This window comes from Corapipo altera, unplaced genomic scaffold, assembly GCF_003945725.1.
Source record: "Corapipo altera isolate COAL_440 unplaced genomic scaffold, ASM394572v1 44, whole genome shotgun sequence".
In the NCBI taxonomy this organism is placed as follows: domain Eukaryota; kingdom Metazoa; phylum Chordata; class Aves; order Passeriformes; family Pipridae; genus Corapipo; species Corapipo altera.
In genome coordinates, this window is record NW_020884880.1 from 10,190,126 (window position 1) to 10,205,073 (window position 14,948).

At 36.2% G+C, this 14,948-nt stretch overlaps 1 protein-coding gene across 1 annotated transcript in view; it reads left to right on the plus strand.

Annotated features, from left to right (window-relative positions):
• Window positions 1–14,948, plus strand: part of DNAH11 (dynein axonemal heavy chain 11) — a gene marked incomplete at its 5' end in the record, with an annotated part of 93,259 nt that overhangs the window by 3,978 nt on the left and 74,333 nt on the right. The window contains 3 exon segments of the mRNA XM_027639470.1: window positions 484–571; window positions 8,989–9,016; window positions 13,160–13,298. Of these exon segments, the coding sequence (XP_027495271.1) occupies window positions 484–571; window positions 8,989–9,016; window positions 13,160–13,298 (255 nt within the window).

Consider the following 14,948-nt stretch of genomic DNA (forward strand, 5'->3'; position numbering starts at 1 on the left):
TTTGTATTTTCATTTAGAGATTCCTTAATACCAATAACTTGCTTGCATGATTAAAACAACTGAGTAAAAATTCAGAAATCCAGAAAATTCCACTTCAGAACTGAGGACTGTACATTGGAAAGCCCTACAAAGTTAGAAGCAGGAGTCCAGAAAATTCAGTGTACAAAACTGTATGGGAAATCAGTCTATAAAGTTCTGTTTCCCTCAACAAATTGCTTTTCATAGACAAGGTTAAAAATATAGTATCAGATACTGAGGAAAGCGTGAAACTGGTAAAATACTTGGCTTTTGGTTTGAATTTTCAGAAGATGGATTATTATATGTGCTTTCTAGGTAGTGATGGTATAGGTTTGGAAAAAAATTAAGGTCCAGGAGCTATTGCTGTGTGATGGGCTTTCCCCTGCATCAGTTTTATCTGTTATGTACCAGAAGCTCTTCTTTACCAAATGTTGTTGACGCTGTTATCTGTACTTTCTGTTTCAGAGCAGCATTGATGATTGGACTAAAACTCAGTGGAGAGAGATTAATGTGGAACAGATGGATGTGCAGCTCAGAAGGTTTGCCAAGGCAGGTTCCATAGCTGTCTATTTCAACAATTTATCTGTCTCAGTGCCACTCCTTTCTCATTCTTCCCACCCACTTTGATGTTGCAATGGATTTATTACTCATGTCCAAAACTGAATTTTCTGGAACATGCTTTGTTTTGGGGGTTTTCCTCTAAAACTTTGTTCTTCTGAATGAGTTTCCACTTCCTGTGGAGGTACATGATAAAACCACACTGTCACTTCTCTGAGCTGAGGTAGTACGTGAAAGAATAAAGAGGTTGGGGGTTTATGACAGACCTCACCTGTTGACAGTCATTTTTAGAGACAAGTGGAATTTGCAGAGATTTATCTGCTCAGCTCACAGACATAGCTCCAGAGTCTTGGGAGCTGCAGGAAAGGTACTAATTTTTAAAGGGAGGACACTTTCTTTGCTTTAAGTATTTGCAATGCTTTGTTGACAGCAGCCCTGCAGAAGACAGTTCTCATGGGACAAGGGAAGTATGAAGCAAAAATAACAACAAAGGCCCCCCAGACTATTTGCAGGACACTAGAGGAATAACTGTGGTTCACAGACAGTATAGTAGTTGAGTATAAAGTCTTGAACCTAATGGGTATAAAGTTTCTTCTTTACACATTTGTTTCATTTAGGAATGAATAAGCTTAATTACATGCCCAATTATTAGTGCTTTAAGAGAAAAATCAGGCTTCATGGTAGATGTCTTGGCTTTTATTGCTTCAGAATTGTGGACTCTGCCTAGCCAGTTCTGATACTGGGGGTTGTCATGCTGTGATAGGTGTGGTAAAAGCAAGGAGAGGATTGAGATAACTGCATTCTCCTTCTGCTTTTGCATCATTCCCTGTGGCACATATGCCAGGTCTTGGAACACAAAAGATGCTGTTCACTGCCTGTGAGCTGATCACTTATGTCATGCTCATCATGCTCCAGTGGGTATATGAGTCTCCCTTACTCCTCTGAGCAGTGGTTTGAAATGTATTAATTTATGTATAATTTTATCTGCAGCTAAATAATTAATAAGAAAACTATACTTAAATTATCAGGGCTATGTTAAACTAAAAGGCTCTGATCCAACTGGAATAATAAAATCACTATGTAAATATGGTGTAAATACAGTTCCATTACTTTAAATGACATACTGGAAAGTATATTTCTGTTCTTTGACTTACCTGCCACATAAACCGATAAGCCAAATAAAATCTTCCTTAGTCTTGTGCTAACTACAACTTTCACACATATCTGCACATGCTTTCTTTTTCTAGGCCCTTTTTAGGCACTGGAAGGTGCTATGAGGTGTTCTTGGAGCCTTCTCTTGAGCCAGAACAACTCCAACTCTCTCGCCCTCTGATCATCTTCATGGCTCGTCTCTGGACTCACTCCAAAAAGTGCACATCATTCTTATGTTGGGGCCACCAGAGCAGGACACATAATTCCAGGAAGAGTTTCACAAGAGCAGAGGAGAGGTGGAGAATCACTTCTCGACCTGCTGGCCACTCTGCTTTTGCTGCAGTCCAGGACATGGTGCATAGAATGAGTTCACAGGGAGCCTGTTGACCTGACAGCAGATAGAAAAGAAAAAAAGAAAAAGAAAAAAATGAGGGGTGCCAGAAGGGAAGCAATGTATACATTTAACCCAGTTGTTGATCACATAGATGGAAAACCAAAGAAGGTTCTATGAACCAAAAAAAAAAAGTTATTTCAGTTTCTCAAAAAGAATCCCATTTTTTCCTTCTATTATTTGCAGAATAGTATGTAACAAACTATTTGTCTGATTAGGTTTTTTCCAAGCAGTTAATGATAGAAGTGAATATTTTCATATGACTTACCTAGGGATCAAAATTCACAGCCTAAAGAAATGAACTTCTTGTCTGGTGTAGTTTACCATCACTGTGAATTAAATATAATTTAATTAAAGTTACCAACTCAAAATATGAAATGTGATATGTATAGAGAGAGACAGATGTTATTATTACTTTTCTTATTCCCAGATTTTGGCAGAAATCTGCCAAACATGGACAGCCGTTGAATTTTCTTATGAAGAGCATCAGAGGAAATAAACTCCTTTATTGAAGTCAGATGAACAGCTACTTGAAAATTTAGATAACAATCAAGAATTCAATTAATAGCAATACCATTAGTGTATCAATATTACTCACTCCCTTCTTTATACTTTTATTTAAAACTTTTTTCCTGAATCATTATTGCAGAGAGTTATATTTTCTTCAGGTGTTAGTAGTGAGAATTTACATATATACTATGTAACTGCATGTGTTAAAAAAAAATTACTGTCTCCATGTAGGAGTTAAACAAAATCACAGCTTTCTAAGCTTGTATTTTCTTCTATTTTTTTTTTAATCCTTTAATAATATGCTGTGCATTTTCATTTTTTGAAGATGTCTTATGCTGTGATATACAATAACAGTTACTGGAGAATTTGTTAAGCTCTTGCTATCTCTAGTTCTTCTGTTCGATAAATTATTTTGATTTGTGCAGTTTTTTCTGGGTTTTTTTTTTATTTTTCTAGTTTCAGCTGCAAATAATTCTGAAAAGTAAATATGTGGTATATTTCACTGAACAAGTGAAAGGTTGGCAAAGTAAACATGGCAGATTCTGTCATTTTCATTTGGATGGAAGTTCAACGCACATGATCTTTTCTAGAAAGTATATTCACTGGCTCTGAAAACATCAGAAGCTATCTGCCTTGAAGATGCAAACAAATTTGATGAGATCAACAGAGACTTCAAAGTTAGTAGAGTTATTAGTTTCTATTAATTTATATCTTGCATTTGAATTCTTTAGAATATTTCCTAAATAATACCATATTGACTGTTAATTTGAGTATTTCTTTCAAAGACTTGTTTCTAACCCACTGAATTAACATTATTATGAGAGTCTCAGGCTTACTTGAGAGAATATCAGAAGTGGATTTTGCATTTTTATTATTAAAAACAAAGTAATTACTTGCCTTATTTTCCTTTTTGCATGGACTGGCAGTTGCTGGTGACATGATTTGAGACAAAGTTCTGGAGGTCATTCCTTCGCATGTCTTTAATATCTTCTTTTATTTACTCATTAGTTTTTTAACCTCTTGGAATCACATAGAGATATAATACTTCTGAGTTGCAGAAATCTCTTCTGCTGAACTCCATGTCATTTAGGACAGTGATGATTAAAATACAAGTTTATGGTCTGTTATTTAATGTTGGCAAAGTTAAGTACAGGAATCAACCTTAACATTTGAACTTGACACAAAACATTGTACCTTAAGTGTTCATTCTGACCAAAAAAAGTCACTGAACCCTTCAATAGTAAAGATTTTGCTTTGTCAATATACCTGTAATTCAATCCACATATGCCAGGGAAAGTTCTCATCGTGGGCAATGTTCTATAGGGAAGCTCTATGTTTGAAATTTTAAATGTATTTCTAGTCACTTAAATCTGCAGTTTAAAGATGTGGACAGCAGCATGTCTTACTGTAAAAGTATATTTATTCACTTTTTGTGTCAATACGAACATGTATGCATACATCAAAGATAAAATGTGCATCCTGAAAAAAATGGTTACTTTGCACTCACATTCAACTGGTTCTTTTCTGCTGCTTTCTTTGTTGTTTTGTTTTGTTGGGTCTGGGTTTTTTTTTCATTTATCTGCACCTAACTGCCCTGTTGAGTAGGAACATTTTTTCTTGTTCCTTACTTGCTGAGGCTGGACTCTTCGGAAGGTCAAAGAGGATTTTGCCCCTAGCTAGACTTACCTTTTTAGGAACTTTTCTGGCAAAATTCCCCTCTCTTGGCTTCCTTGGTCTTAATTATTACAAGATGATGTTCCCTTTCATTTTCTGGAAAGGAAACATATAAGGTTTGCCACCTTCTCTGTTCCTTATAGCTGTGTTCGTTGTTGTAACTTTAAATTAAAAATGGAATGTGTTGTTCTGTTATACCGTTTGGTCTGATTTTTACCCTAACTGGGAGGGAATTTTTAGCTTTAGGATGATAAAAGGAATGTGTGGTTAAAATCTCTGTCATATTTTCAGACTTTCTCTTTGTGAAAAAGCTTTGTCTGCCTATGAAGAAACCAAGTGTGTCATTTCCTTTCTTATGTTTTGTTTTTTCAGCAGACTTGCTAGACATCCTTTCAAAAGGAACACAGTCAAAACAGGTGAGCCTCTTTGTGTATGAATTTACTTCATTTTGTCTACAGAAAGGCAAGTTGTCCAGCTAACTGCATGAGGTGACAGTATCATAGAACTGCACCTTTGTTTCTGAGCATTAATTTACTTTGCAAACAGGAACACTTTGCCTAAGGAAGGTAGTAAACATTTTTTCTCCCAGCTAGGACAAGTAGAAGGTATTCAGCAAAGAGAAATGAGAGACGTGTTACAGGTCCTGGGCTGTCTTTGCTGGAAATTTATCCAGTAAAAGTTGCATTTATTTGGATTTTTGGATTGTAGGTTTGCAGGAATTAGAAATGGAAAAGGTCAGTGAGATCATCAAATCTGTTCTCCTTCTAGCATAGATTGATCAAATTTCAGGCATGCTATGTGTAGTGATGATAAGTAAGACTGAAAGATCTATGGTATCTGTTAGGCTGTTGACTATTGTACGAGGAATGTTTTTGTAACCATCCTTCTGTGTTCCTCCTGTGAACAACAATCTGCTGGGTTTTGTGACGCTTTGAGAACAATTTATATAAAAGCACAGGCACTTTGATGTATTTCAGGAGCTTCATACTATGTTATCTACATGCCAGGTGATACTCCTGGCCTCAGTTACTATCCAGCCACAGCCATCAATTCTCAATGCTACAGTTTTTAGTGTGCCTCGGGCTAAGCCTTTTTTTGAAGGGCTGTGACATATAACAGAAGAACTGATACTTTCCAAGAGGATGAAGGACTTGTGAGGCTCAAACACGGAGCCTTTTCAAACATGATGGCAGACTCTCATAGATTCTTCATGTAACTAAATCTCAGTGATTTGTTTCGTCCACATATAAAAGCAACCAAACAAACCTTCTGTTCTAGTTGTCAGGCATAGAGTATGCTGGTGTATAGACAGTGATCTTCAAATTCCACGATCTTTGGGGAGATATCTAGTTGCACAAGGCATTTCGACCTCAATAGGTAATTTGTGATATAAGCACTAGCCATAATTAATAACAATTTCAAGACTTCTCGGTTTTATATTGAGATATCTTTGTCCTTCAGACTGTTCTGACAACTGAAAGTCAGAAGAGATTAACTCCATTTACTCCATTCACTGATTTATCTGTGACCATTTTGCTCCAGTTTTTCCCATAAAAACCTTGTGTGTAGTAATCATGCAACACTCAGATAGTCATCCAGTTTAACAGAAGTATGCATTAGTATGATTGACACAAACCTAAGGTAAATTGTTTCCTTATACATCTGCTATTTTTGGGTGTGGGTAGCCCATCATGTTACCATACTTTCTGGCAGAGTTGCTGATCATATATTTCAAGAGAATACAGAGGAATCTACAAATGCTGCCCTTGGGCACATAAAAGGAGTGTATTCTGTTTCATGACAAATGTGGAGCCAGTAGTCAGGTATGCTGAATTATGTGAACCTCCTTCATGGATTTTGCCCTCTTTGGAATGCTACTTTTAAAAACGTAAATTTTGAAAAAATAATGATAAATAAACAAATAATAATAAAACCAGAACATTTTGTTACCCAAAGCTGTGTGATTTACTAATAATTTAATACATTGTCTATCTGCCTCTTGTACATAAGGTGTTTTTTAAAAGTGTAGAGAGCTTACTGTTTTGATGCAATGAAAAAGAAAAAAAAGGTACTAAAAGTCACAGAACTGATCAAGATTATGGTTAAATGTTGCATTTCTCATACTTCCTCTCTTCTGCCCTTTTTATTTCATCTTTTTTTATATAGTTTCAGATACCCTCCTGTCTTATCCTTTAGCACACACCTCTGCAGACCTCCAGTGCTCTCACACGTCCCCTATCATCTGAACAGGGTTTCAGCTGGTTTTGAGCCTTATATTTGCTAATTGGCCAGCCAGTATTTGTGCTAACTGTGTAGTGGTAGGTCAGAGAGAACAGATCAGCAACTTCTGAGACAATAACTTATTGTTCTCAGAACAGTGCTGAATGCATAAGCATTCACATTGCATAAAATCAATGTTGCTTGTGGTTCTAATGATTGATTGTCTCAGCAGGGAGGCCTCAGACTGAATGGACAAATATATGCAGCTTGCCTCTTAGAGATAGTTTCTCCAAGATACAGCTACATTTGAGTACATAGAGACATAGGAAAGACTGTATTGTCTGGGCTTACTCTGTGTCTGTGAACACAAAAACTTCAGACTTTCATATTTGGAGCTCTAAGACATTATGTCTGGGTGTTCCAGTCAAGTGGATATGTAAAACAAAGCAGTGTCTATCATTTCATCTAAATCCTAATGCAGAGGCAATAACACAGAAAATGGAGGGGAAAAGTCCACTTTTGTTTCAAGTTAGTAAAAACTTTTAATGTAAAGAAAATCCTTTGTAAAGATTAATGAGATTTTCTTCCTTTATTTTTAGTGTCAAATGTACCATTTATGTTATGTGCATAAATTTATGCATGCTTGGGTTTTTTACTTCAAAAGTAGAGTCTTGGTTGCAACACCTTGAGAAAACTGCACACAAACCAGAAAGTCTCTGCATCATGGAGGCAACACTGGCCTATGAAGAGAAGCAGAGAGAACAGTAAGTTTTTACTACTCAGACCAGACTGAACTCACTGCTTTATAAATCTGTTAGGTTTCAGATGCAGAAGTGGCATTTGGTAGGGTGGACGAGGGCTTAGCTTCAGCCCCCAAGGATTGCCACAAGAAGCAAGAAGGGATATCTTCTTTTTCTTTAATTCAGAGAAAATAAGTACAGTGCGAAAATGGTCCCATGAAAAGATATGAGTGGCATATTGGATAATTTTAATACCATAGTAAATAAACTGCTATTAGCACCTACTGGAAAAAGACACATAGCATTTACTTCCATTTTTGCTACCTCACGATCATTTTTATCACATTTTAATTAATTATCCCAGATCTTTTGCGGTATTATTCCAAAATGAGATGAAAGGTAAGCAAGGATACTGCCCAACATCAACCATTATATTGTGCTAAGAACAGAGTATGCAGCCATTATGCATACAAATATTAAGCCCATATATTTGTGTAAAGAAGCCAAAGCTGTTGGGTTTATTTTTGTCAAACCAACCAGTTAACTTCTAAGATTAGTTTTAGTCCCATTTCAGAAGGGTGCCTTCTGCCGTTTGATTTTTGCTTTGCTCTTGTTTAACTCCAACTTCTCCTGAATGTTTCTGTCCTGCTGTGAGTACACTTTCTCTTTGCAAAAACTTTCAGTAGTTTTGGTTTTGCTTTTCAACGTAGAATATCTGCTGAAGGGAAATGCAAAATAAGAAAGAGACTTTAAAAGGGTGATAGATATCTGACAGAGTTGACTAAAGTTTCCCTATAATAGCAAAGATACTATATCTTTCTATTGAAGTTAGTTATATTTTCCTCCTTAGAATTATATGCAGTAGCTGTGTATGTGTTTTTTCTCTTATTAATATGAAACCTGAATAATTCCATAGTCACTTCCTGCTATGTAATCCTGTATAGTAATTTATGTCATATTTTGTGATCATCCCCTTATTGCATTGCCTATTTTAAAATGTAAGTCACTGATCTTTCCTAAAAGCTATTTTTAGTTTGCCAATAAATGTTCTCATGCAATTAGTACAATTTTTGCAGAGTCTAGTGCATATGTCTATGGAGATTATAACCACAGAATTTACAATTCAACTTCATGCACATCATCTTATCCATCCATTCCTCCTACCTTACCTAGCTGACCATTTGCAGTATTTGTGCTCACCTGGATTGTCATTGTTTTAGGGGTGGTTCAAATGTCTGTTTTAACCAGGATTTCTTCTGGCATCTCAGGTTTAATACCAACAAATTTGTACATATGAGCCAGTTTTCGTGGTGATCTAGTTCATGATGTAGGCAGAACTAATTTCTAGTAGCAATAATGGTAGATGTTGCTGAGGTCCGTCTGAGGTTTTAGATGGTTATCTAAATCTTTCAGGTCACGTGGAGAAATGCTGTTATTACCATGCTGCTTTGAGAACTTTCCTTGGATGATCATCAAAAAATCATACCCATTTGCAATGTAGACATTCATGCCAGAGATATATTAGCAAGCCTTTGAGCTCAGAAGATGTGTATTTTAATCATCTATATTTTGCATGCACAGTTTATTCTACCTTCAGTAATTCACAGTGTGTTTTGCTCTCCTTTTAAAGGCACACATGCATCTCTAGAGCAAGTCACTCCTCTCCTATGGTGACTCTTTATAAGTGCATATAGTTGAAACTTTCAGTGTTTATTTAAACCAAAGTGCTCACTCTATGTGTAACTTTGTTCAGGTAAACCTAGGGTGACTGGCATATGCTGTTGGTTTGAATGAACAAAACGTTTCACTGGATGGGAATTGAAATAGGAAAGAATTCTCATTTTCCTTCTGACCTCCTGAACTTCAGAAATAAAATGCTTTTCTAAGACAGCATTAAGATAAGAAGAAACAAGGCTTGAGGAGTAAAATGAAACTCATTCTGGTCAAAGTAATGTCTGCTACCAGGCAAAGACTGCATTTTTTGTAAGGAGAGATCTTGACTTAGTAAGTGACAATGTGTACTGCTGTAATAGCTCTATTAAAATGATCTCCTATTACACTTGCATCTATATAAAAGCACAAATGCCTCAGGGTGCATCTAATCCTTTGTGGTTGGTTGTAGTAGTTATTGGTCCTAAGTGGCTAGGAATGTGTGACAGCATTCTGATGGGTGACATTTCTTCCATCTGAATAGCTCCTACCTGGCATCATGACTCGACAATGGCTTTTTAGGTCACCAGTTTCAGAGCTTTTGCTTGGTTGTCATAGCTACGCCATAGATGGGATGATGTCCAGAAACACTGTTTTGCCAGCATTAGTGATGCTCAGTTTCAGTACATTTTTGAGTACTTGGGAAATACCCCTTGCCTAGTTTTTACACTTTTGACTGACAGGTAATGACTGCTACTTACAACAGTCTGCCTTACCTGTTTCTGTGAATAAGAAGTTAAATGTTTCTTAGAAGTTCAGTGTTCTTTCCTAACTCATATGTATATAGTTATTAAGACACAATATCTTTGAGCATGTGTGTGCATGTAGGTATGCATACTTATGTAATGGTATGATTTTAATGGCTGTTACATTTAAAATTACTGAAATATTCTTTGCATATGTAAGTATTCAGTGTCTAGTCTGAAGGGGAATATGAGTGGATCTTTACCAAGGTTAATCAGGACTTGTCAGCAATTTTTTTCGTTTGTATATTAAAGTCCAAACCAGTTTGTTAGTTTTTTTCACACCACACACAATGAATTTATTTTTTTTCTGGAAATGTTTCCACTCCAGTATAGAATTTCTTGTTAAAATAAGTGGTCCAAAAAGGTGCACCCAGACACCCTGACTGGTTTAGTGCTTACGACCTGCAGTTGGGGGGGCCAATTTTGGGGCTTAAGTCTTTGAAATAGGCAAAGCAGAAACTACAGTCTCCTGTTTCCTGTCCTGTGTGACCACTGATAGGATGTTCCTTCTTGCTAAAAAATACTGATATGTTTAGTTTTCTAAAATAAGCATTTTCCAAGTAGTATCACACTGTGATTTTACATGAACATGGAAGAGGTACATTTGTGGCTTAGGACATTAAATTTTAATGAGAAAGTCTTGGAATAAATCACCCATGAAACATAAGGTTTGAAAAAAAAAAAACAAAACCTCCTGATATTGCAGAAGTTCATTGCAATGCGAACAATTACTTTTCTTATGTTAAGGTGTTATATTACTCTAACTCCATCAGGCTGGAGCAATTGTTTGTGGAATTAATTCATTCTCAGAAACAACATTTGAATATAAACTCACTGAGCCTGATGGGCAGTAAAACTGCCAATTTCTTCCAACAAACTTTTCGAGCTGTCCTTTGAACTACATGGTGCAGGACTTGCTTAAAAAGGAGTCATCCCTCACGTGCTTGTGCAAAACTTGTCACCTGACTCTTGCATTGACACTTTCAGTGATTTAATCAAGACTTGAGAAAGAAATCATTCTGTGATTTCATTTCTTAACATATAGAACTTCGGTGAGGCAAGCTGCAAGGCATTGTCAGGCTGTCTGGGGAGGCACAAGTATGCACATGCTATCTGCACAGTAAAGGTCTTGGATTTGTGAAAGATAGGTTAGAACCAGGCATCACTGTTGCTTTTGTGAGCAAGTTCAAATGCAGGTAGTATTTTCTTCTGTATTAAAAGTACGTCCAGATCTTGGTGTGTTTTATTTTTTCTGCCTTAACCATGGAATTCTTGATACCATAGACCTGCATGCTTTCACTGCAGAAAGACACAAAGTCTGCTAAAGTTAGAAAACTGTTTGCTCAGGCACATCTCATCCTCTTGCCAGCCAAACATCCTGCTTCAGATGGCAGGACTGGGGAGCAGCAGCAGCAATTAGTTTTCATGTTCCTTAAGCCCAAATTACACTCATTTGTAACAAGCAGTTAAGTAATATCTGCTTACAAGGGGGAGTTTAGGATTTGAATTCATATGCCTCTGCAAAGAATGTGTCTAAGTAAGATGCTATAGTTAGCAAAGGTTGGAGGGAGACCCTGAGAGATATATCGTGCTTCCTTATAAATGGGGGGAGGAGGGGTGTTAATATTTCACAACTTGACTGTAGCATTACCAAGCCTTCTCATTAATTGCCATCTAGGAACCCCTCAAGGCCAAGCAGAATTGATTTGCACCAAGAGAACAATAATAGACAGCCCCTCAATTCAGACCATTGCACAAAAGGTAGAAGGGGACAGGGACCCTTGTGTCTGTGCCATGTGGCTACCACCCCTCCTACATTCAGTCAGCTGTCTTGGTGGCCACATCTTCCACATTCAGCTGAGTGTGGTATAGACAAGAAAGCAGGAGAGTTCATTCCCTGTCACTACCAGGTGTTTCATCTCTCAGTGGACTACCAGAGAATGGAAAATGCGTGTGATTTGGTTTTGTTGTCTTATTTTTGTTGTTCCTTTTTTTTTTTGTTTGGGAAGAAAAGGATAAGGGACATGCAATAATATTAATTAACAAGATCTCTGCTGAAAGATAAATCATTACTTTCTACTATGGTTTTCTTTGGCTTTGGTTGGGGTTTTGGATTTGGGGTTTTTTTGTGTTTTGGTTGGGTTTTTTTTAATTTTCAAAATCTACTTGCTGCATAAAGCAGAAGTCTTACATTTGCTTGGTTTTCACAAAAAAATAAACCAAATAAAAAGTCTTTGGAATTATAATATGAACTGGAGCATTTGAGACTCAGGAATCCAGCCCTGTAGCTGATGTCTGTAACAGCTCCTATCTATTTTGCAGCACATGGGAGAGACAGGAGGTAACTGCTAAAGCATTAGCTCCACGTATTTGCCACTTAATAAAATCCCCCAAGAGAGAGAAGACATAATAAATTCTACTAGCCTGATATTTCTTGTATAAACAGTTACTCTATTTGCAAGAAGTGTAATAATTATGGTAGGTAGAAGAGCAAGTCCTTTTTTATAATTGACTGCAATGCATATAGCAGCCCTTGTTTGGGCTTATGAAGAAATACCTCTTATAGCATAGTTTGTTTGAAAGTTGTTTAACAGAGGGGTTCTTACTCTTTTTCTAGACTATATTATTGATTTGTCAGAAATATACTGCTGACTTAAATTACTGGTCTTAATTTCGTCATATTCAAATATGAATAGGGAACAACAAAATATTTGTTTTGCAGGAGTGAGGAAGTGCTCTGAGGGAAAAAGTTGCTGGTTTGTAGCTGACCTGAACAAAAAATTCAAGATTTCTTCTTTGCTATTATATAATCTAAGTAGTGATTTTTTAAATGAGGATATTGTTTAGCAATAACAATATTACTTTGTGATACTTTTTAAATTAGATTTAATGAGATTTTTCTCATTTGTATCATTAATATGTCTGTGATTTTGTTCTAAAAGTTTGAACTGGAGGTTATATTTAAAAAAGAAACAGTGGAACCTCTAAAGGCAACTGAGACTTCACATAAAAGCATTAAAGCCCTCCAAAAAAAATCAAAGTGCTTTAAAAAATTATGGCATTTTTAGTAATGGTAGGGTGTTGCACTTCCAGACCCTCTACAGCTGCTGGTTGTGACCTCCAGTTGCCGGTGGCAAATGACACCACTGCAGACTGTGACTGCTCTAAGTTTCAGCAGTACCTGTCTCTGTGTTTCTCAACTGCCTCCTTTGTGTGCAGCAATGTTATTGGATATTAACAATCAACAATGCCTAATTATCTTCTCTTGCTTTGAAGTGAGGTTCTTGTTAGCTTTGGCTGACACTCTTAATTGTGGCTCTTTTGAGCTCTGCTTTTAAAAATGTTTGCACACATCAGACATTTGATTTAAATTACTTATTCTCACTATGTTTAAATACTAATCTGTGTATTTGGATTATGAGGTTTGTTTTCTTTCCTAGAACCTGTGGCATGGCTGTCCCTGACATTGAGCTGATCTCTGAAATTATGTTGGTTGCTGAAGGGTTTATTGATGCGTGTCTGTTAGCCAGGAAGTTTATCACCTTGTAACCACTCTGCAGGGAGCTGCTCCCTGAACAGGTGAGGGTCTCTGGGCTTCTGGGTTGGATACATGTCAACACATACTCCATACCAATGCAGGTGGATACTGTATAATAATAGGAGGGATTTATGTATATAGTCTTATCTTTTATTTTGAAGACACTTTAAATCACATGTCCATCCTTAATAAATTGTCAGATATGAATTTGAAAGAAAGTGTCCTTACTATGTTTGTAATGTATTAATTGTGCATTAAAAAATTGTATATCGCCATTTCATACCTGGGATGACTGACTACACTGTGCTGCTGTGTAGTATCTGTATTAGAAAGACAACTTTATCATTTGCAGAAGAGAATAGCAGAGTAGGAATTATCCTGAAAAACAGATAGCATATTCTAGTTGGACGAACACTTCTTTAAACTTTTCCCAGTAAATACAGTGGAAGACTGTTTGAAAAATGGGGGGGGGGTAACATTTCTAAATAATTTAATTATTATAATAGAAAGAATTCATATTCAGAGATATTATCTTAAAACCTAAAAATCTAGAAATTATATAATTTCTTCCAGGTATGTATGCTGTTTTAGTCATTTTGAACTGTATAATTTTTCCCAAGACATTCTTAATATGCAGTTTTGTCAGTGTAATAAGATCCTTAAACATTAAGCTATAAACGCAAATGGCAGGCAAGGCCATGATGAAATCAAAAGCAACTTTATTTCATGCCTGCATAATTTGAAATTATCTCTAAATATCCTGAAGATTTCCTGACACATTCTTGCCATTTTCTAGAGATAATGAAATTAAACCATGCATATCTTAAGATAATTAATATTGTTTGCTTCAGCAGAACAAGGATGCCTCAAGTCTAATGATTACTTTGTCTTGGAGGCAGTTTCTGAATTGGGAAAAGTAATTTATTCCACTCTTTGCCAGTTCAGTATTAATCATAGTATTAATAATAGTATTAACATTAATGTTTGAAGCAAAAGCTAGAATGTTCTTGTTTGTTTACTTTTAAATCTTATTTGTTTTACTTTTAATGGAAATGGGAGAAATCAAATCCCTTTGACAAAAATTCTGGGCTGCCAGAAAAAATATACAGCAGTTCAGAGAGTTCTGAGAATATTGGCCCAGTGTGGGGACTTCTAGAATTTAAAATATACCTTTGGGGCACTAAGATCCTAGCATATGAAAATTGCTGCCGAACAGGGTTATCAGGGCTTTTAGTGCATATGCAGTGAAGGAAGGGACTTCTAGTCCATGGCAAATAGCCTGGATGTCCTAAAGTCTTTGTACACTGGACAATCCACACACCAGACTGCTGTTAAGATGCACAGCCTGCACTTCAATAACCCACGAGACAGCAAACCAACAACAAAAAAATTACCTTGATCTAACCAGAAGCTTATTAAGCACAGTATATTCCTAAATTTCCTAGTTTCATTATCAGCTCTATTCTTTGCCTAGGTGTACCATTTCTAAAATGTGGAGACTCATTTTCAATGCAGATAATTGGCATCTTTATTACTTTAGAAAAAAAAAATTTCTTACTGATTGTGAACTGTCCTGAATTTGAAAATTACTTTTTATTTTTTATCATTTGTGACATATTTAGTGCATTTGATTCACACTGTCATAGAAGAGGATAGAGACATCTGTCAACTTAAAAAATGGTATATTTTTA